Here is a 27,401-nt window from a genome sequence, read left to right as displayed (position 1 = left end):
ACTGTACTATGGGAAGTATGTTAAAACTCCCCATAATACAAACTAACGAAACACAGGGTGACTGGCATATCTTTACTCTGACACCAGTTATTTGAATAAGATGCATCCAAGCCTCACCCCCAATCTCCCCGACCTTCTGGCGAGAAAGGGAAGCCAAACATCCCCAGGCCACCCCTCTGAGCACCTCAGCAAGAGGCTGTCTGTCCCTGGGCGGCAGGGATTTCGGCTGGCACATGTGCAGGGCTGAGGGAAGGCTGGGTGAATGGACATGTGTCTCCATATACAGAGAAGGAGGGGCTACATGGAGTATAACATCCCCGAAGCCCACGTTCTCCAGGTGTTCCGCGCCTGACAGGCTCAAAGTACTCAGTGCCACGAAGCCTCCCAGTTGGGCGCCTGGAGCTGTGGTGCACACGTGCTCCTGGCTCACTCTCAGCCTCAAAGCTGAGGGAGGATGGAATTGGCTCTGGGGTCTTAGACATTTCTTAGGATCAGCCAGCAGACACTCAGCTCTCTGTACCGCCCCCACTTCTGCTTCCCACTGCAGGAGAGCGTGGAAAATGGGAACCAAGCACATAAATTCAAACTGGGGTGAAGGGGGCGTGCCGTGAACATGTGACTCTTCCCCAGCCTTGGCCTGTGAAGTGTAGGAGGAAACAGTGCGTGGATGGTAGAAAACAGGACAGTAACCACCCATGGAAATGAGCCAAAAACTGGGGCACCGAGACTGCCTATCCTCCAGGATCCAAAATATCAGTATTTGTGTCAGAGGTGTATGTCTTGGGAATGTGACTGCTTGTATTTCTTTCTTTCTTTCTTTGGTCACACTCACAGTACGCAAAAGCTCCAGGGCCAGGGAGCAGAGAATCACAACACAGCAGTGACAACACCAGATCCTTAACTGCTAGGCCACCGAAGAACTCCTGCTTGTATTTCACTTCCTTTTGATTTGTTCAATATCAGCTTCTCCCAAGTATCGTTTTTTTATTGAGTACCTGCGTCAAACATGTGATCTCATTTAATCTTTCCCTGAAGATTACCTGAAGAAAAAATACCATCGAGGAAAACGCTACTAGCCTCATATTATAGATACAGAGGCGGAGGTTGAGAAGTTAAGCAACTTCCCCAAGTCCACACAATGTATAAGTGAAAGACCCGAAATGCGAGCCTTTTCCTTTCTTCACAAAGCTGTCTCAGTGTTGATGGGGAAGGTGATCCTGACTCTGGGAATCTCCTCCAAAAGAGAGAAGTTCCCAGAAGACAAAACTGAGGCTGTTCAGACCCTGCCTCTGCCAGTTGCCAGTCAGTTCTCGCATCACAACTGGCAGCTCTGGGTTTAGATGGACCAAAGGAGTCTGCTCCCTCCCATGCTATGCACCATCCTTGCCACACAGAGTGCCTCACTAGGCCTCTCTCCCCACCATCACATCCTACCCTAGTTTCCAGAAATCTCTTGGGGTCCCTGGGCAGCTCCCATCATTTACAGGCAGCGAAGCCTATGTCAGCTGTCTGCCAGCCCTGGGCCACCCAACTTCCCCTGAACATCAGGACACAGCAGTGGGTGTGTGCTGCTCGCTCCCCTTTCTTGCCACAACCCAGTTTCTGGTCCCTCTGTTCCACCAGCAGAGGGAGCACTTGCCAGCTCAGGACCATCTCAGATTCGCATGCCACTTTCTGAACTCAGTCCATTTGACCTCTGAGCTGTCAACTACCTTCCCCCAATCTGTTTTCCCTGGTCCAGTGACATTTCCTCTGGGGTCTCTGCTCCCGTGGATGATCCCCAAGGTTCTGCTATGGGTTCTTTTTAACTCTCAGAACTGCCCAGGGCACTGCCCTCCTGCCCTGTACTCTATACTCCAGTATCTGCGGCCTCACCTAAACCCCAGGCCTCCAGCTGCTTCCTCCGTGTTGACCAAGTCCCAGAGGCCAGTACCCTATGTTCACCTCACCACTTCAGGACCTGGAGGACATGCTATGCTGCAGGGCAGGGGATCTGACTTTTCTGCTGGTCAACTGATACAGTGCCAGCAAGTGAGGGGAGCAAACACCCAACAGGGCAAACCTGAAGCAGTGAAAAACAGGAGGCAAGAGAGAGGACAAAAAAAAAAAAAAAAAGGAGTTCCCGTCGTGGCGCAGTGGTTAACGAATCCGACTAGGAACCATGATGTTGCAGGTTCGGTCCCTGCCCTTGCTCAGTGGGTTAAGGATCCAGCGTTGCCGTGAGCTGTGGTGTAGGTTGCAAATGCGGCTCGGATCCTGCATTGCTGTGGCTCTGGCATAGGCCAGTGGCTACGGCTCCAATTAGACCCCTAGCCTGGGAACCTCCATATGCCGCGGGAGCAGCCTAAGAAATAGCAAAAAGACAAAAAAAAAAAAAAAAAAAAAAAAAAAAAAGAGAGAGAGAGAGAGGAGCTAAATGTGCTCTCCATCCCTCCATCAACGCCAATGTAGTGTTTCCGTACAGTCTATCCAGAGCCGTCACACATGGGCAAGTGGCTGGTTGCGTATTTGTGAAGCAGTAGTCAACTCATTAAAATAAACCTTGTGTTTTCTTCTTCGCTGCCTCATGGTCCTGGCCCTTGATGCTCTGGGACTGTATAAAGCACTAACGCTTCAGTTCAGCCTCCTGTAACTTAGTCTCCTCTGTAACCTTAATTAGGACAGTGCACTTCATCCCAACCATGCTTTCAACCACCTGACACACTCCTAACTCATTCCCCAAACTTCACCTTCAAACCAGATCTCTCCGCTGAGCTTCACAACCAGGTAGATCCAACTGCCAAGGATGTGTGCTTGGACATTCTCACAGGCACCTCAAACTCTTTTCTAAAGTGAAGCTCAGAGTTTTCCTTCCCAGCCATGTGCCCTGCGTTTTGGGGGAGGCAGAGATGAAAGACACTCTAGAGGAACTCTCAGTCTGGCTAAAATGGATGATCGATGGGTTAACTCACAATGACAATGGAAAGAGACACTTACTGGTATAAAGCAACAAAGTACACTGAGAGAAAGTCTGCTATGTGCCAGGCCTGCATGTGTTATCTCATTTAGCCTTCACAACAGCCCTGTAAGCTATCCTTATTTCTAACTGAGAAAGCAGACCAGAGATTAGAAACCCTGCCAAGGTCACAAAGTAACTAAATCCAAGCATACCTGGTTTAAAAAAAAAAAAAAAAAAAAAAAAAAGGTTCATATCCTTTGCTGCCCCAGAAGAGGAGCACCTAATAGTTGACAGGGATTGAAGATCTCCTAAGGTAGCAATGCCAGAGCTGTCTTAACAAATGAATAGGAGTTCCTGTCGTGGCTCAGTGGAAATGAATCCGACTAGGAACCATGAGGTTGTGGGTTCAATCCCTGGCCTCGATCAGTGGGTTAAGGATCCGGCATTGCCATGAGCTGTGATGTACGTCACAGATGCGGCTTGGATCTGGCATGGCTGTGGCAGTGGCATAGGCCAGCAGCTGTAGCCTGGGAACTTCCATATGCCAAAGGAAGGGCCCTAAAAAGCTAATGAATGAATGAATGAATGAATGAGTAAATAAATAAGGGGCAGGGAGGTAGAAAGGCGGGAAGGAGGTAACTGGCATTCTAGGCACTGGGAAGAGGCCTGAGCCATAGGGTGATAAAGAAACTGCAGGGGTTCAAGACGGCAGACCGTAAGGCATGAGAGAGGCTAGAAAGAGATACATGTTTATGTATACCTGAATCCTCGTGCTGTACACCTGACCCATTGCGCTAAGACATGCAAGCCTAACACACTATAAATCAACTACTCCAATATAAAATAAAAATTTGTTTTAAAAAGACAGAGGCTGCAGAGGTGGGCGGGATTCAAATAATGGATGGCCTTGTGTGCCATTCTAGTGAATTTAAATTTTAAATTCTAGACACTTGGAAGAACCCATTTAAGGATTGTGTTAAATTTTAAATTCTACTTGGAAGAATCATTTCAAGATTTAAGGCAGAGAATGACATGGCCCAGTGTGCATTCTGTAAAGCTCCCACGGGCATCCACCAGAACTGGTTCAAAGAGGCAGTGGAGGTAGGTGACCAGTTGAGAGACTGTTGAAGTACTCAGAGCAAGAAATCATACACCCAGTTAGCAGTGGGGAGAGTGGGAAAAGGTGAACAGCTGAGAGACAGTAATGAAGGAAAAACTGAACAGGACTGGGTAACTAAATTAGCTAAGAAGAGTGAAGAAGACATGAGATACCCAGATTTGTGGCTTGTCGTATACAGGACATAGGAGAGAGGATTTCTGTTTGAGACATGCTGACTTTGAGATAAGATACCAGGAGGCAACTGGATAAATAAGTCTGGCATTAGAAAAGCGGTAGTGGTGAGAAACCACTACCCATGGAAAAGGACAGAACAGGAAAGCCCTGTTCTCTGGGAGTTGCCCAGTCTTGGCCCTTGGTATCTTAAGCACCAGTGGGAAGGCAGGGCGGCAGCTTAGGTAGAAAGGACAGGAAGACAAGCCAATGGCAGGGAAAGAACCGAGTGGTCTGCAATTTCCTTATCACTATAGCAGCCTGATTTGGAGAGTGAAGTTAAGACTCTCTGATAATAAGACACAGCCACCCTTCTCAACCAGTTCTGGGAAAATTAAGCCCTACGACCCTAAGGCATCCCTGGTGTGTAAAGAGCTATATCCAGTGCCATCTAGACTGTATCAGCTATGCGCAATCCTTGAGAGTATGGAGGAAAGTTACTCAAATCATTTTCTCTTGGAAGCCCGGCTGAAACAGGCTAAGGTACAGAGCAGGTATCAAATACCATAATCCAACCAACCTTCGCAGAGGCTGCTCCAAGCGGGATTGTGCCCAGCACTAACCGTACGCCCTGGGCTCCCGACCTGGAGCCTCCTTTTCCTGTCTGCTCCTTTCCCACAAGCAGAGGACCTGACCTAGCTGGAGCTGCTAGGCAGTAAGGGTCTCTCCCCCCAGCTGCATCAGAGACCTCGGCAGCCTGGGTAGGGTTTCCCCAAGGAGGGAATAGAAGAGAATATCAAGGCATCAGCCAACTGCGCTAAACTAGGGCTAAGCTCTGAAATGCCGGGGCACTGCTCGCTGGCCTAACAAGCCCCAAATCTAGAAATAATTTCAGTAGAAATATGTAAATTTTTTTAAAGGAGCTCCCCCAGGTGATGCTAACTTGGGACTTGGGAGTTTTTGTAACTTCTATCTTTTCTTACCAGCCTGCTGTTCGGTCTTCCCTTATTTAGTAAATCTTCCTTCTGAGGGGCTCCAGGTCTTACGGGGAGACTGTGGCCAGGGCATCAGAAAGCCAGCTGGAGTGGTGATCATACCATTAGCCCAGCTCTGAACACTGGCCTCAAGAGCAGTGGGCGATCCAGAGAGCAGAGGCAGGTCTGCCAGAGGCTACACACTTCCGGCCCTCCCAACCCCGTAAATGAACTCAGGTGCCGAGCCCTCATCTGGCCCTTTTCCGCTCTGCTCAGAGAAACGTGATGCTGAGGGACACAGCAATCAACTGGTCGGTCACTAAGAGGGACACCTGCAAATCTAGCAGAGCCGAAGCCTGCTCCGTACCCCTTCTTCACTCCTGCTCTGAGCCAAATGGCCCAAGTCCCACTCCCAACACCACACAGAAAACAATGAAGCAGAAGTGGCTTTAATCAAGGGGTGAAGTCCTCAATCGGGGGGACCTCACTCAACCTGTAGTGGTGGGGTCTCAGCCTACCTACCCCGGCACAGCCCATAAGGCTCCTCAGGAAGGAGGGAGCAGCTGCACAGCGAATTCTGGCAGGGGCCAGGGGACAAAAATTGGGGAGCCCAAGTCGAAGGGCAGGGCACTGAAAGGTGGGAGTGAAGCTGAATGGGGCAGGAACAGCTTTACACACATGGGTCTACCTAGGGGCTGGCTGAGGTGGCTACGCATCAGGCAGAGTGGCATCAGGAGGGCTGAGGGTGGAAGGGGACCTCGGGGGCAAGGAGCACTTAGGAGATGAGGCGATCGTGAAGTTGGTGCAGCTGCTCCTGGGTGAGTACCAGCCGGTGTCGCTGTCCAAGGCCAGCTGCACACGAGAAGGTCACTTTGCCCATGTATACAGTGTCGTCCTGCTGCTCTTCCTTGGCCTGGGAGTTGGGGAGGGGACGAGGCATCCAGGTCAGGGGCTCACTTGAGCTGCGTGCCACTGACAGGGTCCCTGAGCCCTGAGACCAAGGCGGCCCTGGGGAGACTGAGGCTTTGAGGCTCCTAGGCTCTGATAATCACATTTTCCAAATCAGAACTAGGGTACATAGCCTAACAAGGGGGTTTTGAGCCCCTTCTGGTGTCAAACGTCTGGTCAAAAGTCCTGGTGTGGAAGATGTTTGCTAAAACGTTAGAATTTCTGGAAGCACAACAAGCACTCTGAAGTTACTTGCAAGTAAGACTTGGCCAGATAAATCAGGACATGCAGTTGTTGGACCTGAGACCCCAGAAGCCTCTCTAAATTCTGGAGGGAAGGGGAACAGCTGTTGGACCTGAGACCCCAGAAGCCTCTTTAAATTCTGGAGGAAAGGGGAACAGCTGTTGGACCCCAGAAGCCTCTTTAAATTCTGGAGGAAAGGGGAACAGCTGTTAGACCTGAGACCCAGAAGCCTCTCTAAATTCTGGAGGAAAGGGGAACAGTTGTTGGACCTGAGACACCAGAAGCCTCTCTAAATCCTGGAGGAAAGGGGAAGGGGCGCCGTGAGCCCTCCAAACCTCTCATCCTCCCCCACCATGCTCCCTCTTACCCTGAGGAAGGCTGATGAAGGGAAGGTGGCAAAGTCGGTGGGGACCGTGGCTCCAGGGCGCTGAGATACGGTCTCCTTAAGGACTTCGTCCTGGCAGAGGAGGAGAACGGCCTTCGTTTAGGGAATCCCCACAGCTATCCCAGTATCTCCCTGGTTGCACAGGACCAGTAACGGCGAGGAAGCAGGAACCCAGTCCTCTTCACCAGCATGCTTTCCTCAAAACCCCAACTCCACCCCTACGCGACACCCTTCCTTTAAGGCCCAACTCAGATGCCAGGGCGTCTAGGGAGCCAGCCCCAGCCATTCTACCCCGCAGTGACCTCAGCTCGGACAGAAGAACACCTGAACCGTACACGCTTGAGAGGATCCCAGCTCAACCCAGTCTGTTGGTGAGAATCTGTCTTCTATTGTTGAGAATCTGCTTGGAAGTGAGCTCCCAAGGCAGGAACTCTGCCCTCCCCTCCTCCTCCCAACGCGTCATCTAGGACAGGGCTAGGTCCCCAGGAAGCCCGGCGTCCTTGTGGAAATAAACATGCTGGGGACTCCCCCATAGATGCTCTCAAGTGGGCACCGCAGGTAAGAAAGGGGCGGGTCTAAACTAACCTTGAGCTTCTCAATGGTGTCGCTTAGGGACTTGAGTTGAGTCACTTGCTCCAGGAGCTGGGCCGATGGGCTCTTGGCAGCTGTGGGGAGAGAAGGCTAGTGAAGCCCCCCAAAGCCCAGGCGAGCGGCTGTACTGGATTAGGGTCAGGACTGCAGATACTGGGCCCTCTCAGGGAGCAGATAAATAAGAGAGTAAGTGAATCAAGCAAACTGAACGCTGAGGCTGAAGACCAGCGCTGGGAAGAGCCTCTCTGGTGGGAACTGCCCAGGGAGGGACCACCTTCCTGGGGCAAGGGGAAGGGGGGTGCCATGCATCCCAGGAGGTGGCGGGTCCACACCAGGGCTGGAGCGGGTGATGTCCACTACATGGGTGTGCGTGCTCAGCTGATTCAACGTCTCCAGCAGCTGGTTGGTCTTACGATACAGCGCTCCAGCAGCTAGCTCACTGCCAGGGCCCTCATGGGGTGGGAGGGAGAGCTTTGCCACGTGCAGAGGGGGCAGGGCTGCCAAGGATGCCTTCATCTGGGCTCCCTGTAGGCAAGAGGCAAAAGGGAGGTGGTAAGAAGGTAGCCCTACCAACTCTCATCAGTGAGGCAGTTATATGCCACCTCTACCCATCCTCCCTGTGACCCCCTCACCTTGAGGACGCTGTTCTCATGCTGGAGCTGGGAGATGTGCAGCCTCATGGCAGAGATCTGCTGAAGCAGCAGTGGTGAGTCCTTCACCAGCCCTGGGCCTGGCACAATCCCTGGAGCCTGCCCAGGGGCACCTCCTGTGGGTACCACAACAAACGTCATCAGCCCCAGGTGGAGAGGGTTGCAGATGGGCTCTATCCCTACTCATCCCCTTTCTTTATCCCCTCCTACCTTCAGTCCTGACTGCTCCCCCAGCCCCAATTCCCACCAGCCCTGTTAACTCCCGGCCAGGATGGGTCTCTACCTCGCTGCTGTTCTTCTGTGCTCAGGATAGCCCGGGGGGGTGCAGGAAAAGAGGAGAGAAGAATTAGATGATTCCGGGGTGGGGGGAACACACCGGAGGAATCCTGGGTGTGCAGGAAAACCTTTTCCTGACCACCATGCCTACCCTAACAAGACGCTGCCTCCACCTTTGGGGAAAGAGCAAATATGTATGAAAGAAAGAGAGCAAAGGGGAGTGAGGCCACGAGACGGAGGCAATGCGTGAGGAAGAGTGGCGGCAGAAGTGTGGGCTGGAGGAGGCACCTGAGGCCTTCCTGCTTCCCTGCCTCATGCTCCATCTCGGGAAAGGGCAGATAGAACACCGCTGAGACCCCAGGAGTCTGTACCCCGGGGCTCCCCAGCAGCAAACCTTAGGTTGAGAATGTAGACACATTCCCACAATCCTCAGGTTCCCCACTGCTCTGAAGCAAAAGTCACCCTTTTTTAGTGTAACGTTTCATAAATTAAGAACCACTGTTTGTTTAAAGAGCCTATGCTAAAACAAGCAATGTAGTAATTCCAGAGATTCTGCTCCCAAGGAACAGGGGACCATGTGCACCACCAGAGTCTGAGGTCAAGTAGATACTCAGTCACTTCTGGGATCAAGCGGCACAGCGATGGGGGCTGTGATGAGGACAAGACCCTAGGTCTTGACTCCAGGCGAGGCAGCTGACAAGACAGACACAGCAGGGGAGATCTAGAGATCCTGCTGGTTTAACGCCGTTACAAGGAGTTTGCCTTCTGGAGGTGAGAGGGCTAAGAGACTGAAGAGAGAATAAAAAACAAACTACACGGCGGATGAGCACTTAAGATGCCGTGGCAGCCTCCGCGGTCAGGAAACCGGGAAGATGAGGCCTGGAAGGCAGAAGAACTCCAGGTCAGGAGCGCCGACCACACTAAGAGACCAGGCAAAGGTCCCAAGTCAAGCTGGGAGAATTGGGCAATGGAAGAGACAAGCAGAGCACAGGCTGAAGCCATGCGAGCTCGGCGGGGAAAGCGCAGCATCCGAGCTGAGGAGGAATCAGCGCAAGCCCCGGGGCAGAGCTGGACACCACAGGAGTGGGCCCGGCCAGCCTGCTTCGGGCCGATGACGCTCTGGAATATACGACTGGGACAGAAAGGCCAGACTGCAGACCAAGAGGGACATCTACTAGAGTCCAACTCTTGCTGTAATGCTGAGCTTCACTGACAGCTTGGTAATGGTCTCACTGCCCCTCCCTGGTCAGAGGAACTCTGCGCATATCTTCTAGAATTAAAAACTTGGTGAAAGCTGCCACAGAGTAAAACCGGGTAGGCGTGCTCCCGGCTGAACATCCAGGATGTAAGGGGGTTGGGGGATGCGCAGAAGTCAAACGGAGGCCAAGGACAGGAGGAGGCCATTCAATCTCCTCCGGGCCGCTGCTGCCTGTCCCACTGCACTCACCACCAGCGATGCCAGAGACCAGGGTAGCAATACCCGAGGGAGGGGGTCCCCGGATCCCCTCGATTGTGCGCTTGGACTGGCTGTTCAGCCGTTGCTTTAACTCTGCCTTCTCTGCCTCCAGCTGGTCAATGTCAGCCTGAAGTGCATCCATCGTCTCCTCAAACTCTCTGCGGAAGAGAACCCGGGCTTGGGCAGTGTCCCTTCCCCGTGGCTCTGCCCCTAATTCTCAGTCCTGACAGGTCCTTGGAGTAGCCCTGCTGGTGAGGAGCCAGGGGCAGAAGAGGCTCCAACTGCAATGAGACCAGGGGGCCATCAATGGGGAAGGAAGTCTGTCCCCCTGGGGAGAGTCTTACTACAGAAGGGCCTGGGCTAGGAGGCAGGGAGCTGCTGGCATGAGGGGGGTGCAGGGAGCAGGGGCCCGGGAAGGTGCCTGACTTCTCCTTCTTCCGCAGCAGCGCCTGGGTCTCCTCCAGCCGAGTCTGGACTTTCTCGATGCGCTCATCTGCATCCTTGGCAGCACTGTCCAGCTTCTTCTCCAGGAGGCTCAGCCGCACATTGGCCTCACTGAGCTCCTCCCCCTGGATGAGGGCAGAGAGTGGCTAGTTCCCTCACATCCTCCCAAGGGTCCCAGGGACGTGGGAGAGACCATGAGATAGAAAGCTCCCTACGGGACCACAAGGACTCCCACAGGTCACAGGCGCCACTTCTCCCATCAGGCCCCAACCCTTCTCAGTTCTGAGCACCAACACTCCGTGCTGCCCTGTGCCCCACAACACGTCCTGACCCCCCTGATCCTGAGCCTTTCCTATCTTTACCTTGATCTTGAGTGACTTCTTCAACTCCTTAATAACTGTTTCTCGATCTTCAAGCTTCAAACCCAGGCCTTCGGCATCCGTGATCTCTGCACGAAGGGCTGCAGCCCGCAGCTCAACTGGGGGCGGCTAAGGGTGGCGGCAGCGGGGGAGAGGAGTCACCAAGGTGCTCCTTTCAGAGAGAGCCAGCCATAGGGCAAGTCTGCTCCTTGCCTTCTCGGCAGGATGGTGCTCTCCAAATTCCCTCCTCTTGCCTCCCAGCCCTCCCACAACCAGCAGCAGCTTTGTAAGCCCTGCTCCTCCAGGGCCCCGGAGCCACTCCAAGGAGCTCCCCACTCACCTTGCTAGGGGGCCGCTCTGCATCATACTCTCCCTCCTGCATGGCCGTGGCCAGCTTGTTCATAGTACTGATGAGGATGTTGCATGACTGGCGCAGACACTCATAGGGGCTGCTGGAGGGGGTCCCGTAAATCTGGAGGAGCCAAGGGCAGTGGTGAAAATCCCACACTGGCCACCTGACTCCCCCAGCACTGCCTTCTGCCCAGCCATCCCAGCCTACCTGCTCGCTTGCTTTGAAAGCCAGCTCCTCCAGGGCAGCCACAGGCAGTCCCTCATTCTCAGCCAGCGGGGCAATGAGCTGGGCAGCAGCAGCTGCCACCTCTTGCAGCACAGCCACCACCCACGTCAAGTGTTTCCTGCAGTCGAGGAGTGTGTCGGACACCTGTGCAACAGGCCAGAGTCAGGTGCCCCCTCTGGGCCCAGCGCCGCAGCTCCCAGCTACCTCCAAACTATTCTTGTCCCCTGACCAGACGGAGATCTTGACATGCCAGGCCCCTCCTGGTTTGACTCAAGCTTCCTTCCCGTGCCCCCCTCATGGTCCTAAACCTGTGCTCCAAAGGCCAGTGCAGCTGGGATCCCAGGAGCGTCCGTCCCTGGCATTCGCCTTCGGATCTTTTTGCAGAACTGCCGGATATCACTGCACGATGTTTCCAGGTCCCGCAGCAGGAGGGCAATATCCGAGGCCTCCTGCCCACCCTATTCGGGAAACAGAAACAGATGGGGAACCACGTCAGTGTTAGGGCCGGGGGCGAAGACACAGGGACTAAGAAAGAAGACGAGTTTGGATAGATCTAGCTGTGCTCTCACCTGGAGGAAGGCCCTCAGCCGTCCCACCTCCACACTCATGCAGTCCAGGGCACTCTGCGTGAACTGTGAGGAAAGAAGCACGAGGCTGTCAGCCCCCAACAGGAGCCCTTCTGCCCCATCACCGTCTCTCAGATGTCCCCACTCTCGGCTGGCCCCCATACATCAGCGGGTTCTCTGCCTTCCCTAATCTGGTCTTAGTGATCCTGTCCCAGGCTCACGTGACATCCCTTGAGGACCTCATTTGATATCTTCCATTTCCAGTCTCTATAAGGAGCTCAACCCCTGGCCCAGACACTTCACCTTAATGTGGTCAGCCAGCTGCATGGTACTGTCCTCAGGTTGTTCAGCGAGGTGGATGCTGTACAGATGCTGAGGAGGGATGAAAAAGATAACGGCCTTTAGGCCTTGGAAGAAGGAAAAATTCCTTCCGAATTGTAACTTGGGCCCCGGGCATCATCAGACTCAAGGTATGAGAGAGTCTGAACCCCTCAAGGAGCTGCATCCTGAAGTCGGTTCATCTGAGCGCCTCAAGCTGTCAGCCTGGCACATAAAGCTGGGCTGCAGTGGCAACAGCCCCCAGCAGAAGAAAGCCTCCCTCCCTCCTGCACCAAGCCTGAATTCTTGCCCCAGACCTGGTAGTACTTGATGGCCTTGGTGAGAGGCTCTACATTGACAGTCTCATCCAGCTGATCCTTGTGCAGCAGCTCAATAAGGAAGTCCAGGGAGCGCTCGTGGGCACTCATCTCTGGGTAGAGGCTGCCCACCTTCTTATACACATCCACGCTGCACTGAGAGAGGGCACTAGAGACCAGAGAAGAGCCCCGTGAGGCCAGGGTCTACCAGACAATCTCAAATCCAGCCCATCTTGGACCTGCGGCCCCGGAGTAGGGGTCAGGGTTACTTACTGCTCATAACGGTGGAGTGTGGCCTGCAGCAAACTCAGTGAGTACACCAGCCCGGCAGCAAAGCTGAGCTGCTCCCCTGCAGCTCCTCGAAGTCCAGGCCGCTCTGAACAGTTCTCACTTAGATCAAACTTCTCCTGGGCCTGCTTCCGGATGAGCTCTGCCTGTGGGAAGAAGCACTAGAGATCAGGGACTCAAAGCAGAGGACGGAGAACAGAGACTCAGAAATCCGGTGAGCTGAGTGCTCTGTGTGGGGTGTGGCACGTAGGGGAGAAAGCAGAAAGAGCCCTGAGATGGGCAGGGAGCCTCAGGCGGGCAAAGAGTAATGATGTGCTTACCGGCGGTCACGAGGATCTGGGGTGTGGGAATGAAAGGGTAGCAGGACCAGTGGGACCAGGCTCTTTCTCGCCTTAAAGCTGCTGCTCCTGCCACCTTTCTACCTAGAATGCTCTCCTGACAATTATCCCCCCACTAACTCCTAGTCATCTTTTGGGTCTCACCTCAAATGTTATTCCTTCAGTGACATCCCCTATCTAAATCAGATCCCCAAGTGTGCTCTCTCAAAGAAGCTACCTCCCCTTCGTGACATGCTACCTGTCATGTACATCCATCTGTGATTTTGTTGACTGCTCCTCCATTCCACCATGAACCCTGTGAGCAGGGATGCTGACTGCTCTCTTCACCTGGCATCCTCGATGCCTGGTTCATGGCGAAGTCAAAAGACTCCTACTGATCATGTGACTGACAGACCATACCTTGCAAATGAGACGAGGCATGAGCAGGAGCACCAGGACACAGTCGTGGTCCCCACCTGGGCGAAGGAAGCTGTCGGGCATGAAGGCTGTCAGCAGGGACATGTGCCGGTTGGCCTGCGCCACCTCCATCTGCCTCAATTCCATCTCAATGGCCTGTGAGGTAGTCGGGGAGGTGGGCTCTCACCAAGCTGGAGAGAGTCTCATAACCACCACGCCATGCTTCACCACTTCCCCTGCTTCTGGGACAGGCCCAGGCAGCGAGTCTTCCAAAGCACCCCACAAAGCACCCCCTCCTTCAGGAACCCGAAGACCAACCCCACACTCAATCAGCCCACAGCCACAGCCAGCTGGGCTCCCTAACATTCACCCTTCTCTGGCCCACCCACTTTCCTGACCTTGGCATGGGCCTTAGTCTCAGCAAACTTGATTTTGAAGTCAAAAGTCTCCGGAGGGGGCTGCTGCTGCCTCTCCACAGATGCTTCCTGCTGGTTTGTTAGTTCCCGATTCACATCCTGGAAGCAGGGACAGATAGTGAGGCCCAGATGGGTCACGAGGGCGCCCTGGGGTAATGGCGGGCACAGAGTCGAGGCATGCAGGCACCTGCAGGTGGGCGGTCAGCTGGCGATACTTCTTGATGGTTTGCTGATAGTCCGCAACCGTCTCCTGGGCCGCCTCCACCCGCTTCTGAGCCTCTCGTACCCGCGCACCCGCCATATCCAGCTGCTCCCGCAGCTCCAGTTCTGTTTCCCGTGCATTCTCCTGCAGCTCGTCGTTCATCTCATTCATCGCTTCCTGGGAGGCCACGAGGCAGGTGGGGCAAAGGAAGGTCAGGGTCAGGGTAGCAGGCCAGTGTGGGTTCACTCACCACACCCCCTGCTCACAGGTCAGGGGTCATGCATCAGCCCTTCTCCCAGCAAGTCTCTTTCAAACGCCCTCCATCAGGGTCGGAAGTCAGGAGTCTGCTCCTCTTACCAAGTCCCCCACAGTCTCTCTCAATTCCCGCACTTTCTCTTCCAGATTCAGGTTGCGGTCTGTCAGCATCTCCACCATCTCCTCAGCACCCAGAGCAGCATCCACCTGCGTTACAGGGAAGGAACAAGGAGAAGGACTGAAAAGTGCCCAAACAGAAGCGGCACCTTCGGGAGAGTTGGTGGCGCTGGGCTCCCCAGACCTGCTCCTTGAGCTCATCAATGGTGCTCTCTGCCTGGCTCAGCTCCTCCTGCAGACGCTCCCGCTGTTGCCTCACAACTTCCAGCTCTTGGTTCTTCTTTTCCATGAGCTTCTGGAGTTTCACATGCTCCTGCTTCTCTGAGGACGAAAGATCCCGCATCCTGTGGGAGAGTGGGGACAGAGAAGAGCGAGCATGCGTCAGAGTCACCGGGTGACAGGCGCTCTAACATGGATGTCGACGGAGAGTGAGCCAGGCGTCGAGCGGACCCTACCTCACCAGGGCATCCTTTAGGCGGGCGTTCTGCTCCTCCAGCTGCTTGAGCTGATAACTGGACGCAGCGCCATCTGAGCCTGGGCAAGACCATGAGAACTTTCAGACAAGGTTCCCACCCCACCCTCTGGCCCCAGCAGCTCTCCCGGCCCTTTACCCTTCTCTTCAATCTCAGCCTTGAGGATCTCCAAGTCAGTGGTGAGCTCGTCCACACGCTCCTTCAGCGCCTCCACCTCCTGCTGCAGGGACTCGGCCCGCTCCTCAGCCATCTCCTTGTCCAGAGTGGCCATCTCAATGGCATCAGCAGTGTCAGCCATCTCCTCCATGTAGCGTTCCTTGGCCTCCAGCGCCTCCTTGGCTTCCTGAAGAGGAGTGGAGGTCGGTGGGGGTACGAGCACCAAGACACGTCACGCCCCCTTTCTCATAGGACATTCCAGGCTCCAGTTCCGGTCTAGTTTCCAGCACATTTCCCTGGGCACCCCCAGACACCCTGTTCATCCCAAGTCCCACCTTGCGCGCCTCCTTGAGGCGCCGCTGCAGGTCTGCCTGCTGCTCTTGCATTTTGCTTTTCCATTCCTGCACCTGCTCCAGCTGGATCTTGTGTTTTTCCAGCTCTTTTAGCTTTGCCTTGTCTTCTGCGCGTTTCAGTCGCAGGGTCTCCAGTTTCTCCTCCAGGTCCCGCACCTGGGCCCTCAGCCCCTCCTCCTCCTGCAAAGGAGAGACCCCTCTGTCGGTGCAGACGCCTCTTCCTCCCCACCAAGACAGAGCTGGAGCGGAGAGGACAGGAATGTATGCAGATATCATCCCAGGCCCAGGGCCAGAGCAAATGATATAAAATATGAGAAGATCCCAATACGTGTGGGAAAGGAGGGGAGAGGGAGAAAATGTAGTTTAGTCAGTGAGGGATTAACTACGCGCTGCGCTCCCACCCTTCTAATTTAAGTTCTGCGTCCTCCCCAACCTTGGGCTACTTCTAAGACCCTGCCAGGCGTCATAGGCCCTTTGTGCCCCAGTCCTTACCTTAGAGGGGGAAGGAAGTGGGGGAGCTGCTCCAGGAGAGGTGAGGGCTGGCGTGGGAATGATGGGTGCTGCCAGAGGAGTCTGAGCTGGAGTGCTGGGCTCACTGCTGCTCAGCTCACCTGCTGATGCTGAGCCAGAGGGGCCCAGGGAGCTACTGGCCCCAGCCACACCAGTACTGGCTGGGCGGGTGGGCTATTCGGAAAGGGTAGGGGCAGACCAGAAAGAGTAGGAGACAGGAGTGGTGAAAGAGTGAAAGACAGAATATGAGAATATGGTCAGGGAAGAGACAGAGAAGGAGAGAGGCAGAGAATATCAAAGCACAATGAGAACAGAGAAACAGTGAAAGGCAGAGAGAAAATGACACAGAGTCAGAGATAGTGACAAAGGACAGACGGGAGGTGGGGGAGCAGGAGGGGAAGGGATGGAAAAAAACATAAGATTACAAGGCTCCTCCCTGGCACTGACCCCACAGGCCCCCCCCCCGCCCCAGCACTACCCCCTTAGAGCAGAATCCCTCACTCCCTAGACCTCCCCTCCGTGACCCACTTGTCACTCCAGCAATTTCTAATACTCCCAATCCTATTGTCACTCTGGGCCTGTGCCTTCCTCCCAGGGAGAAAAAGTGCCTCAAAGTCATTCCCGGAGAGAAAGAACAAAGTGATCTCCAACTCCCATGCTTCCAGAGGAGGCTGGGCTAAAAGTGGGTACTAGGTTCTACACCCTGGCGAGGCCCTCTCTTTTCTTTAAATCCATCTATTTCTCCTTCCCTGGGTCTATTTATGGGGACCCTGCAGGTAAAAGGGCCAGGATGGAAGGTGTAATCCTCGGGCTTCCCCCGAAACAAGGTCAGTACAGTCAACTCAATCTGTCACCTTCCTCCCCCAAGACAAAGGGACTCTAACCAGGTGGCGGGGCCAAGGCCCTGGAGCAGACAGGCCTGCCCGGTGCTCCTCCTTGTCGAGCAGAGCCCTGAAGCTCCCCTGGATGGGCTGACACTCAGAGACCGCACGCCATCCACAGACGGCCTGACACACACACTCCTTTACACGGTCAAGTTCTTTTTCACCTCTCTTCCAACTCCCCCCACCACACACACACCCCCAAAGCTGGCCAAAATGCCCTTCTTCAAGAAAGCCTGCCTTGCTTAACCACAACCACTCTCATTTCTCCCCTGCACTCAAGCCTCTGGCTCTGATGCCCTCCTAAGAGCCAGAAGGCATTTTCCCAGGAGGGGCCTGTCATTACCCTCAGTCCCCTCACTCCCCTGAAAAGAGAACCGAGGACACACTGTGACCAACTTTTACTTGCTCATATACAGACACGCACATGCCCACAATGTGTGTGTACACTCGGCAGTGGCTTGTACAGTAGCTGTTTTTTCTCACCTTGGGCCGCCGAGTTGTAGTCTGGACAGGCAACAGGAGCCAGAGGAGAAGTAGTCAGGAAGGAAAGGATAATGGCAGAAAGACAGACAACAAAAGGGACAGCGATGAGAGCAGAAGAAGTAACAGGATTGAGGCTCCGGCGAGCAGTCCCTCCACTCCTCCCTCCCACCATTCCATCCCCATCTCCCCGCGAATCACCCTGTCCCCACCCAGGAACTCAGAACTCCCATTCCCCGCTGGTTCCTTCTCCCACTTTTGTCCTGTCCTTGCAGATCTCATCCCTTCAGACACCCTGGGAAGCCCAGAAGTCACCGTCTCCTAGGCTGAGCCACAGGAGACCAAAGGCAGCAGCTGGTAGGGGAGGTCTCCAGAGACCAGTCCTTCTGCAACAACTTCTCCCACACCAGCCCAGAGCCCCACCCACCACTCCCAAGGACTTTCCCAGGTCAGCCCCTTCAAGTGTTAGACTCCACAGAGGACTCCCTAGAAATATCAAGTGACAAGAATGATGAGCCCAGAAGTGAGTGACAGGAACCTAGCAGAGAGAGATCAGACCCCCAAGGCAGAGGAGCACTGCTGTCCTCCCCCACCCCCTCCCCCAGGACCAGTTCCTGCAGCAGTCCCCATCCCCAGGGCAGAGGGCTCGGGTGTCAGCACCATGAATATTGCATTAGCCAGAAGCCCAGAGCTCAGCAAAGTAACCCCACCCAGCTGCAAGAAAGGAGGTGGGGGTGGGCAGGAGCACAGGGACACTACTGCCCCGAACCAAAGCCAGAAACCCCTCAGGTTGCTGCAAAGTGATAAAGAGCTGATTAACTCTAACTCCCAAGTAGTGCTCTTGCTGCCCAGTGTCTCACAGCTCTGGCAAAGACAAGATGTGGCTTGGGCCTTGCTTCTAGGTCTCCCAAGGAGACCAACCCTCACCTCTATTAACCTGGACTAAGCCTCCATAGCTGTATGTCAAAAATTATTCTGGCAAGCCCCCTGATACAAACCCAGTGGGGGAGGGATGCTGCTAGTACAACCAAGAGTCATTCTAGCAAAGGTCAGATGAGGTAGACCTGCTAGAGGCACAAAGACAGCTGGACCTGCTTCCCCAGATTCTCTCACAGGAAACCTCCCAGAGCCAGTCTGCAGCAGAAGCTGCCTGAAGCCCAAGCCCGTGAGGCCACTGAGTACAAGGCCTGGCACACAGATTCAGAGCCAAAAGCAGGCAGGCCAGGGAGCAAATGCCCAGGGTGTGGGGCATGGCAGTGACACATACCTCTCCCTGTCCCCCACCCTCATCCCCATCCTCCTCCCCCAACCAGGTAGACAGAGGAATTCAATCAGCCCCCACCCCCACCCCAGTAGCCTGCTGCCACCATCACGCTGGCAACCCAGCAGCAGGACCAGAGCAAGCAAGAGTACCTTTCGGGCTGTCGGTGCCTGTCTCATCATTGCAGAAAACCAAAGAAAGCCAGGAGAGGAAAGAGAAGGAAGGACAGAGGAGGATGGACAAACACAGAGGAAGGACAGACGAAGGGAGGGAGGGAAAGAGACCGAACAGAGGGAGAGGCGGCGGAGACAGGAGATTAGTGCATCAAATCCCAACAATGCAGCCTCAGCTTCCCGGCCCGGCAGCTTCGCAGCTGGCAAACGGCTGCAGCTCAGATGCAGAAGCCCCCACAGGTGCAAGGTGGGGACAGCCAGGCTCCGGCAGGCACCGGAGAGGCACCCGGCCTAGTTCTCCAGCTTAGACTGATGGCAGCCTCAGTGGCCGCAGCACCAGCTCCACCTGACGTCATGCACCCACCCTCCTCTGCTCCACTGGGGGTGGAGCCACGGCTCCTCAGTCACCTAGCAACCGCCAGGCTCTGCGGGCTCCTCCCCCTCCTCATGACTGGACAAAGTCCTCTGCTGAACCCGCCCTGCTTCTTCCTCCAAAGAACAGGTTCTGGCTCCTCCCTCCCCTCCCCTCTCCCCAGTTAGCAAGAATTTGCTCTAAGAAGTGGGGCTGGGGGCCATCCCATTTCTGGGGTGACCTCTCTGGGAACAGGTGTCCCTGGACAGGGACATAGCGCCTCACTGCTTCATCAGGCCGCTCTCAGACTCACACTCCCCTCTGCCCACAACCCCACCAACTCTACTTCGGTCTCCTATACACACGGCCAATACCTTTATGGGGGCTCATGAGACACATGCCCCCAGAACACCCCTTGTGCGAAGGCATCAGCTCTGTGGGGCACACTAGGAAGCCCTGGGGCACATTCCATCTGGGTGGCAGCAGCTCTAATGACAGCGTTTGGCTCCTCTCCCAACTCTCCCGTGGCTGTAGGTAGGGTCAAGCCCGTATCTAAAGGGCTTCCAGAAAGGACTGGGGCCCTGCAGAGACATCTGGGTTCTCCTCTGCCTTCCCCCGCAAAGTTCCTTCCTCTGTTCGATGCTAGCTCCCTCTCCCTGGGCTGAGTGACCTGCTGGGAGAGAAGCACTGGCGAGGAAGACCAAGGGGAGGACTTGACTACTTGACTGAGACACTGCACTGTGGGCCAAGAAGGCACTGCATCCCAGCACAGGCAGCCTAGGCTTGGCTGGGCCACATTTCCCCAGGCAGCTGCCCAAACCCCAAGATCTGGGCACAGCTCAGGCCCCACCCAGGGACAGGGCAGACTGCAGCCAGAACGTCTCCAAAGATAGCAGACTGCAGATCCATGCTCTTCTCTATTCAAGGGCTTCCTGTGAGATGGGAGCCCCAACCAGGAGACAATAATCAAGGGAGGAAGCCAAATGTCTGGGATGGATCCAGCACCCTTTAGAGTATTATTTTCCTTCTTACATCCCCATGCCCTCCTGAGCCAGGACCCCAACGCCAAGTACCATCCTGTTGTCTCTTCCAAGGCAAGACTCCTAAGTGCGGACCCATCACAACCAGAAGTCTCCCACTGCCCTAGTCAATAGCTCTCCATGCAAGGTCAGAAGGGCCTGAAACCATCCGGCAACAAGGAAATCACAGCACCACATGTACAGCACGGTACATACAGGCCAAACAGGCACATGCAGCTTGGAGACAGCTTGGGCACAGCCCCAAGGCAGGGGCTGGTGTGAGGAAGTGGTCATGGCAGCGACTTAAGACTAAAGGAGTCTCATGGGTGGCACAGCTGAGCCCGGCTCCAATGACAGCTGATGGAGGCTCCAAGGGTGGAAGATGGGCCTCAGGCACAACATCAGAGGGAGAAAGGCAGGGAAAGACTGGTGGAGCAGAGCGAGCATGGGCATTCATGGCAGCACCCACCAAGAGGCAGGCACAACTCAGGCTTTTCAACTCACGACTGTTCTTCATGTGCTCTGTCCCCTGACCTCCCACCTCCTCACCCAACCAGCTCACTTGGTACTTTCCCCACTCCCAAACCGCCAGTTTCTCCTCCCACTGCCCCCAGGCTCAGGCTAAATGAGAATCCACTATAAGCTAGTAAATGCTCTATTCCATGTTGCTGCTATTTAGGGTCAAATTCTCCGGGTCTCTGACTAGAAGTCCTGAGACAGTGGGCAATAGGGGGGGGATGAGAATCATCCCTAATGAGTGCGATCTGGGCCTGGACACTGAGCCTAATGTCCTTGCACCCCTCAAAGGAACTCTGAAAGCCAAGGCTGCCATTTCCTCTGGCCATCCCAGCCCCAAGGTCACACACACATGCATGCAGCAGCCCAAGGTCATGCAGGACAGCTGGGAGGGGGCTCACGGCCCTCACCCACCCAGGCACAAACAGTAAACACACCACCTTCTTAGGCTTCGGTCCCCGCTGCATGAGGAGTAGGAAAGGGCAGAGTTAGAGAAGGGAGTTAAACATCACGCTGTGCTACTGGCCAGACGTCTTGCATGTAGGTGTTAGGACCGACTCAGGCACACACAGGTATGGGGGGGTGAGGTCACTGACAAGTCCACAGTAAGTGAGATGAGGGGTCCTTCAAAGATCAGCTTCCAGGAGGTCCATACCCTGGCCTAGAGAAGGTGGAGGGTCTGGAGCCCCACCTCACACACCCTGCGCAGAGCAGCGGAGGGGAGCTACAAGGCCCTCGGCCTAGGCCTGAAACAGGCGGCAGAGGGTCCGGCTCCTTTCCATTTACTTGTGAACAAGAAAGCACCTTCCTCCTCCAGTCCTCACCTCACCCCTTCCCTATACCCTTCAGATGTTGGGTACCAAACATCTGGGGACCAAAAGGTTGGATGTTGGCAACGATGCTACTAGGGTCAGACTTAACTCTCCCTCTCACCCTCGGTCTCAACTACAGAATTTCTGGGCCTTAATAGCTTTTCCCTGCTACCACGTTTACCCCTAAAGCAGACTCGCAACCAGACAGCTTCCTGCTCTGGGAGGATGGAGACTGGAAGAAGGCTAACTCGGTTTACTCCTCCATTGCATCTTCCTGCCTAGCATTCGGTCTCCTGTCCCTCTTTGCCTCTCTTACTCTCCACTCCCACCCCCAACCACTTACCAGTTTGCTGGTCTTTGCATTTGAATCAGTTCCCTCTGTAGAATGCAAACAGAAACAAAGTGTGTTTGTTGTAGAAGGGTAGGAGTAGAGAACATCATGGCAGGTAGGCAAGATATAACAAGGGAATATGGTGATGATGGAACAATCTCAGGATCCACTGTGGCCCCTTGTTCTGGGGAGAAGTCCTGGGGACTCCTGGATGTGAGAAGGCAACTTAAGTGGGTGGTTGTTACCTCTTCTGAGGACCTTGGAGGCAGAAGAATCAGGTGTCTCTGGGGAAGTAGTATCTGCTCCATCTTCAAATACCTGGATCTGAGGCCACAGAGCAGACTCAATACAGCCAGATCAAGGATGGATGAAATATAGGCCCCTCCCCAGGCCCTAAGAAAGCCTGGGGAACAGGGCAGCTTCCCTAAGGATGGCTCTCAATCTTCCCTCCCCCATTATCTCCCACTCTCCCAACCACAGACTTATGCTCATGCCCAAGGAAAGGGAGCACACGCGCACACACAGCAGCAGCAAGTACCTGGGACTGGCGCACAAAGATGCCATGCCCTTCATCGCAAGTAAAATATTTCCTGCCTTGGACGGTTCCATCATTCTTGCCCTTTGCTTCATCCAGAATCACGCCTACCCATTTGCCAGTGGCAAAGAGGGTGGCCCCAACATAGGCCACAGTGCCACGGTGGCCTTTTCCAATCACCTCCACACGGGAGCCCACTCGCAGAGGCCGGGCACTTGCCTCTGCACTCATTCTGCTGCCGCTGGGAGTCTGAAAAATACGTATAAACATACACACAGTTAAAAGCCTCAGGCTGGAGTTCCCATTGTGGCTCCACTGATACCCAATTAGTATCCATCTGAGGATGCGGGTTCAATGCCTGGCCCCACTTAGTGGGTTAAGGATCCAGCATTGCTGTGAGCTGTGGTGTAGGTCGCAGACATGGCTCGGATCCTGGGTTGCTGTGGCTGTGGTGTAGGCCGGCAGCTGCAGCTCTGACTCAACCCCTAGCCGGGGAACCTCCATATGCTGCAGGCGAGGCCCTAAAGAGAAAAGCCTCAGATCAAGTGTGTCATCCTAATGTATAAAAGAAAGGCCCCAATTGGGATCCTGGCCTGAAAAAGGACCATAAATCACTTCCCAGTACCCCATTCTCAAGGTAAAGTGCCCCCTCTCTACTGCAAATTCCCTTTTTAAAAATATCAGTAATGTATTCTAAAACTTCTCCAAACTCCTCTGGAATCTACCAGAATTTTTAAGAGTTTGAATTTCATAACAAATCAGAATTCATTCATAGATCTGTGAATGTCAGCCTGCATGGACGCTTTCTCAGGAGCACTGCCCCCTAGGAGGGGAAGGAGGCTCAAGCAAATAACTCAGTTTAGACGAGGCTTCCTCCAACCGGAAGACAGCCGAGTCAGTGAGTGACCCCACAGACTCCTGTTCCCCTCCCCTCCTCCTTGGGGTCCAAATGGCTCTCTGAGGCCTCTCCCTTTCAGCGGCACACAACTGTGCCTCCTTCCAGCCCTTAAATCACCACCACTTCTTCCTGACCTGACTCCCCCACCCCCATCCACATACCCACCGTGACACTTCTAGATGTCCCACCAACCCATCAACCCATTTAACTTCCTTCCTCCCGGCCCAAGCCCTGTTCCATCAACTCTCTATCCACAAGTTTCGGTGGTCCTTCCCTCACGCTATGTTGCTAGAAAAAGAACAGTAAGGCCAGGTAAATCAGGTACCTCGGGTCCCTGTAATTTGTCCCCCAGATTCTGCCCAGTGGTCCAAATGGATGGCTCACCACCCCATAAGTGGACAAGTCAAAGGAACAGACTAAACACTCCTCAGGAAGCTCTCAGCTTATGACATAACCGTGATGACAGGACAACATGAAATTAGGTCCCAGGGTTTAGAAGAAAATCACACCTAAGCCATTTTTAGCAACCACAGCTCCATGAACCAGGGGCCTTGCAACAAACAGATGAATGAGGCATCAAAAAGTGACAGCATGGCCCCGAAGACTCCACAGGGCTCCCTTCTGATGCCCCCACTTGGCTTCATAGGGGAGCCTGGCCAGAGCCAGTCACTCCCTACTCTCTTCCCAAAAGAGCTCATCCAGAAAGGTGAGGATGCCATTCCCAGGGCCTCCAGAACCCTAAATCATACCTGGGACAGCAGAATGGCTCTCATGGGCCTGACAACAAAAGGAACCGACAGTGACATAAGGACCGGCCCCAAACTCAGAGACTCTCTCCAACGTCCTAACCCTAAGAAGCCTCTCTGAACCAGATGGACACAATAGTGGACACATATTCCATCTCGGCCAGAAGAGTGAGAAAGCAACAAAGTGACAAACAACAAAGCAGCTCTAAGGAAGGACTTCACTGAAAGATAATTCCAACCCACCCACCCCATTCAGAATCTTCAAGATAGCCGGGCCCCTCGGGAGCCTCTGGCCTGAGGTCCAATTAGAGTCAAAGGTCAGGCCTCGCCAGTACCCACAGAGGGCCCATCTCTGGAAAAGGAAGCCTGTGCAGCACAGCACCATCCGGGCTGCGAATGGCCCCAACCTAGCTCCTGCCTGTCTCCCCAGCCCCCACAGCAATGTCCACAGGCTCTCAGGCCTTCTCCAGAAGCCCTCCCAGGGCCATCCCAGAAACAGGCCACTTACCCGGCTGTACACGTGCCTCTTGCTCTGGGCCATGGTGCTCACCCAGCCTCTCCCCCCTCCCCCAGCTGGCCAAAGACAGAGAGAAAAGGCAGAAACCTAGCCAGGAGGGTCAGGGCTCCAGGCCCTCATGGACAGACACAGAAGCTGGCAGGTGTGGCCCTTCCCAGTCCATGGATCCACTGGGTGGCCCACTGGGGTAGGGATGGGGACAGAGATGGGGGCTAAGGAGCAAGTCCTCTCTGCTGCTGGAGGATTCCTGAACCCAGAGACACCGAATCCTGCTTGCCAGCTGATGAGTCTCACTCTGCGCTAGTGCTGCTCTAGACTTGTCAGGAACCGTGCTAGCCTCTGGGTCCTAGTGCCCCCCTTCTTCACCTGGGCCAGACAAGAGGGACAGGGAATAAGGGGCTAGGCCCATGCCACAGACCCTCAATACTCACCTCTAGAGTACACTGTCCTAGGGCTGGGAGCACAGCCTGGTGGTCCTCCTAGTCTGCACCCCTTCACCATCACTGCTGCCCCCCAAACCCAGGATGTGAGGCCTCAGCAGACCCACAAGGATCAAGTGACACTTTAAAACAATCAGCTACCTAGGGCCTCCAGGCAGCCAAAATAAGGGTCCCTCATCCCCGTCTCTAGTGCTCTTCTTTCTCTCTCCCCTTTCTAAACTCTGGACTCAGGTCCAAACCCACATGATTAAGGTCTAGATTTCAATCTCACCCTGAGCCAGAGGAGCCAGGCCCCCTCCCCAACACACAGCAAAGGAAGGGCAGCAACAGAGACAACTTCACACACACACAATAAAGCAAGTCAAATTCCCCAGCTCCCAGCTTCCCCCTCTCAAAGGCAAAGGTTGCCATAGTCATTCTTCCTCCCTTCTAGTTGTTCAAAAAGACCAGGCTCTGAACCCCAAGAGTATCAAGTTCTAACAGGTTAGTAAGAGCAGTAGTCAGAGGCAGCATGCCACTTGTCCCTTACAGCATAAGGTCCCATCCACCTGAGCTACCTGCCCCCTGTACTCTTGGCCTTGCCTCCTAGAGATCTCCTTAACAGAGACAATGAAATGGTTTATTTTCTATATTTCACAGAATTTCTTTAATAACCCTGTATTACTTTTATAATTAAAAATGTTTGATAAGATTATGCATTCTAGTGAGACGTCTCCACAGAGCTATTACCATACCACTTCATTCATTTACCCACCTAACGAGGGCTGGAAACCAAGAGACCAGTGGCCCTGCCCCTAAGTTGCCAACAAAGCTGTCCTGCTCCACTGGGTGCAGTCTTGTCCGCACTGGGCTTCACTAGCCCAACAGGGTCTTCTTCCATTCTGCCCTCTTTTGAAGGCAGGCCAGATAGCCTAGTAGTAAAATGACAGCCAACAGCCAAGTATATGGCCCCCAAACACCTCTCCAAAGCTCTGATTCTGGCTAAATCCCCTAGGAAACCATTTTTCTCCTCCCCTGCAAAATCTCCATGTTGGCCCCTCCATTGCCTCTTCACTATTACACAAGTGGGCAGGGCCATGCAGCTTGCTGCCGTCTGGACTTCTGCATGATCAGAGCACTTTACAGTCTACAGAGCACCTTGAAAAAACAAGTGTATAGTACCTAGTAGCTATGTAAACTTGACCCAGGTACTTAACATCTCTGAGCCTCGATGTCCTCATCTGTCAATTTGGGAACGACCAAAGAACATCTCTGAGAGCCGTTGTGAGGATCAGCTGAGATAATCCATGTGAAATAGTTAGGATACTGTCTGGTATTCACTCAACAAAAGTTAGCTAATAACAAGATTATCATCATGTTTGGACATCACAATAACCCCCCAGAGAAGCAGGCCAGGAACAATGCCGACAGGGAAACTAAGGCTTAGAGAACTGAGCAACTTTCCTGAAGTTACACAGAAGACAAGGAGTGGAGCCAAAACTGAAACCAAAGCCTGAACCAGAACCCTCTGTGCTTTTTACTCTCCTCGCTGTTAGCTCACATTATTTCTAGGCTTCCCGAGCCATGCCCTTCCTCTGGACCACACTACCCTCCAAGATTCAAAGGAGCTCATGTCTAAGAACAACATCCCAGCTCACTAACCACACAAGTCTATACAGTCACAAAAACTTTTGGATGATACTGATTCTCCTCCTATGCAAAGGGAATATCACCTGCCATGGCTACCTTAATGAGGCTCCAATAAGATAAAGCACATAAAAGTGTCCTGTAAAAACTGCAGAACCTACCCAGGCCTTAAAATAAAATGTCTAGACAACAAATAGTATAACTACAGAGAGGGGAAAGGTGCACGACAAGGAAAAGGGGTACCTGATTATGCCTTGAATTGTGAGTTGCTTCTTGATATGTGGAAAGGAAAGGCCTATAAACATTTTAAGTTGTGAATACAGTATGAGCAGAGATAGAAATAATTTTGCTTGACTGGGGAAAATTAAAGATGACTAGCTTAGCTGAAGTACAGAATTCTAAGTGAATTCTATCAAAACATAGGCCTTTTAAAGCAGAGCCCACTTTTTCTCTTTATGAACCCATCACTCATAGCTCATGGAGTCAAATATTTATTGACTATATTAATATATTAATATCAAGATGTATTAGAAGGAAGGATGGATAGTCAGGGAATTTAACATCAGGTAGAGAGAAATGAATTGGATCCAATAACGACAGGAAGCCAGTCTCTTGCTGAGTAGGAAACTGGCATGATGAAAACTATTTTAGGAAGATCGAACAGGTGGCAGAGAGCAGGATGGAGTAGAGGCAAGAGCAACTTGGTAAAGACAGGGATAATAATAATAGCAAGGAGGTCATGGCAATAACGAGCAAGGGGTGAGGGGGTCTGAACCAGGTTCATGAGAGAGAGAGTAAGACAGAGAGACAGAGAGAAGAGGAAATGGACCAACTCAGAGACAATACAAAAAAGCCCTGGAGTTCCCGTTGTAGTGCAGCGGAAGCGAATCCAACTAGGAACCATGAGGTTGGGGGTTCGATCCCTGGCCTTGCTTAGTGGGTTAAGGATCTGGCATTGCCGTGAGCTGTGGTGTAGGTCACAGATGCAGCTCGGA

General features: G+C 53.7%; 1 protein-coding gene across 12 annotated transcripts in view; it reads right to left on the bottom strand.

Annotated features, from left to right (window-relative positions):
- Positions 5,616-27,401, bottom strand: part of DCTN1 (dynactin subunit 1) — a 31,044-nt gene continuing 9,258 nt past the window's right edge. Inside the window, exons 1-32 of one of the 12 annotated variants that reach the window (XM_021087349.1) lie at positions 24,332-24,657; positions 22,183-22,428; positions 21,890-21,968; positions 21,657-21,691; positions 20,942-20,962; positions 18,594-18,611; positions 17,184-17,204; positions 15,799-15,990; positions 15,289-15,486; positions 14,936-15,140; positions 14,780-14,858; positions 14,509-14,668; positions 14,310-14,414; positions 13,938-14,129; positions 13,733-13,849; positions 13,338-13,490; positions 12,586-12,746; positions 12,313-12,481; positions 11,981-12,049; positions 11,681-11,743; positions 11,420-11,569; positions 11,094-11,255; positions 10,875-11,006; positions 10,538-10,663; positions 10,158-10,300; positions 9,723-9,889; positions 8,283-8,297; positions 7,982-8,115; positions 7,682-7,874; positions 7,344-7,423; positions 6,741-6,830; positions 5,616-6,095 (exon numbers count right to left, since the gene is read on the bottom strand). In XM_021087349.1, coding sequence (XP_020943008.1) covers positions 5,958-6,095; positions 6,741-6,830; positions 7,344-7,423; positions 7,682-7,874; positions 7,982-8,115; positions 8,283-8,297; positions 9,723-9,889; positions 10,158-10,300; positions 10,538-10,663; positions 10,875-11,006; positions 11,094-11,255; positions 11,420-11,569; positions 11,681-11,743; positions 11,981-12,049; positions 12,313-12,481; positions 12,586-12,746; positions 13,338-13,490; positions 13,733-13,849; positions 13,938-14,129; positions 14,310-14,414; positions 14,509-14,668; positions 14,780-14,858; positions 14,936-15,140; positions 15,289-15,486; positions 15,799-15,990; positions 17,184-17,204; positions 18,594-18,611; positions 20,942-20,962; positions 21,657-21,691; positions 21,890-21,968; positions 22,183-22,428; positions 24,332-24,364 — 3,846 coding nt within the window. In that variant the 5' untranslated portion in view covers positions 24,365-24,657 and the 3' untranslated portion in view covers positions 5,616-5,957. The other 11 variants (XM_021087352.1, XM_021087350.1, XM_021087351.1 and 8 more) reach the window with 11 other exon arrangements.

The sequence above is a fragment of the Sus scrofa genome, chromosome 3 (assembly GCF_000003025.6).
Source record: "Sus scrofa isolate TJ Tabasco breed Duroc chromosome 3, Sscrofa11.1, whole genome shotgun sequence".
NCBI lineage: Eukaryota > Metazoa > Chordata > Mammalia > Artiodactyla > Suidae > Sus > Sus scrofa.
The sequence above is the reverse complement of the archived record's forward strand: the minus strand, read 5'-3'. Positions and strand labels throughout refer to the sequence as shown.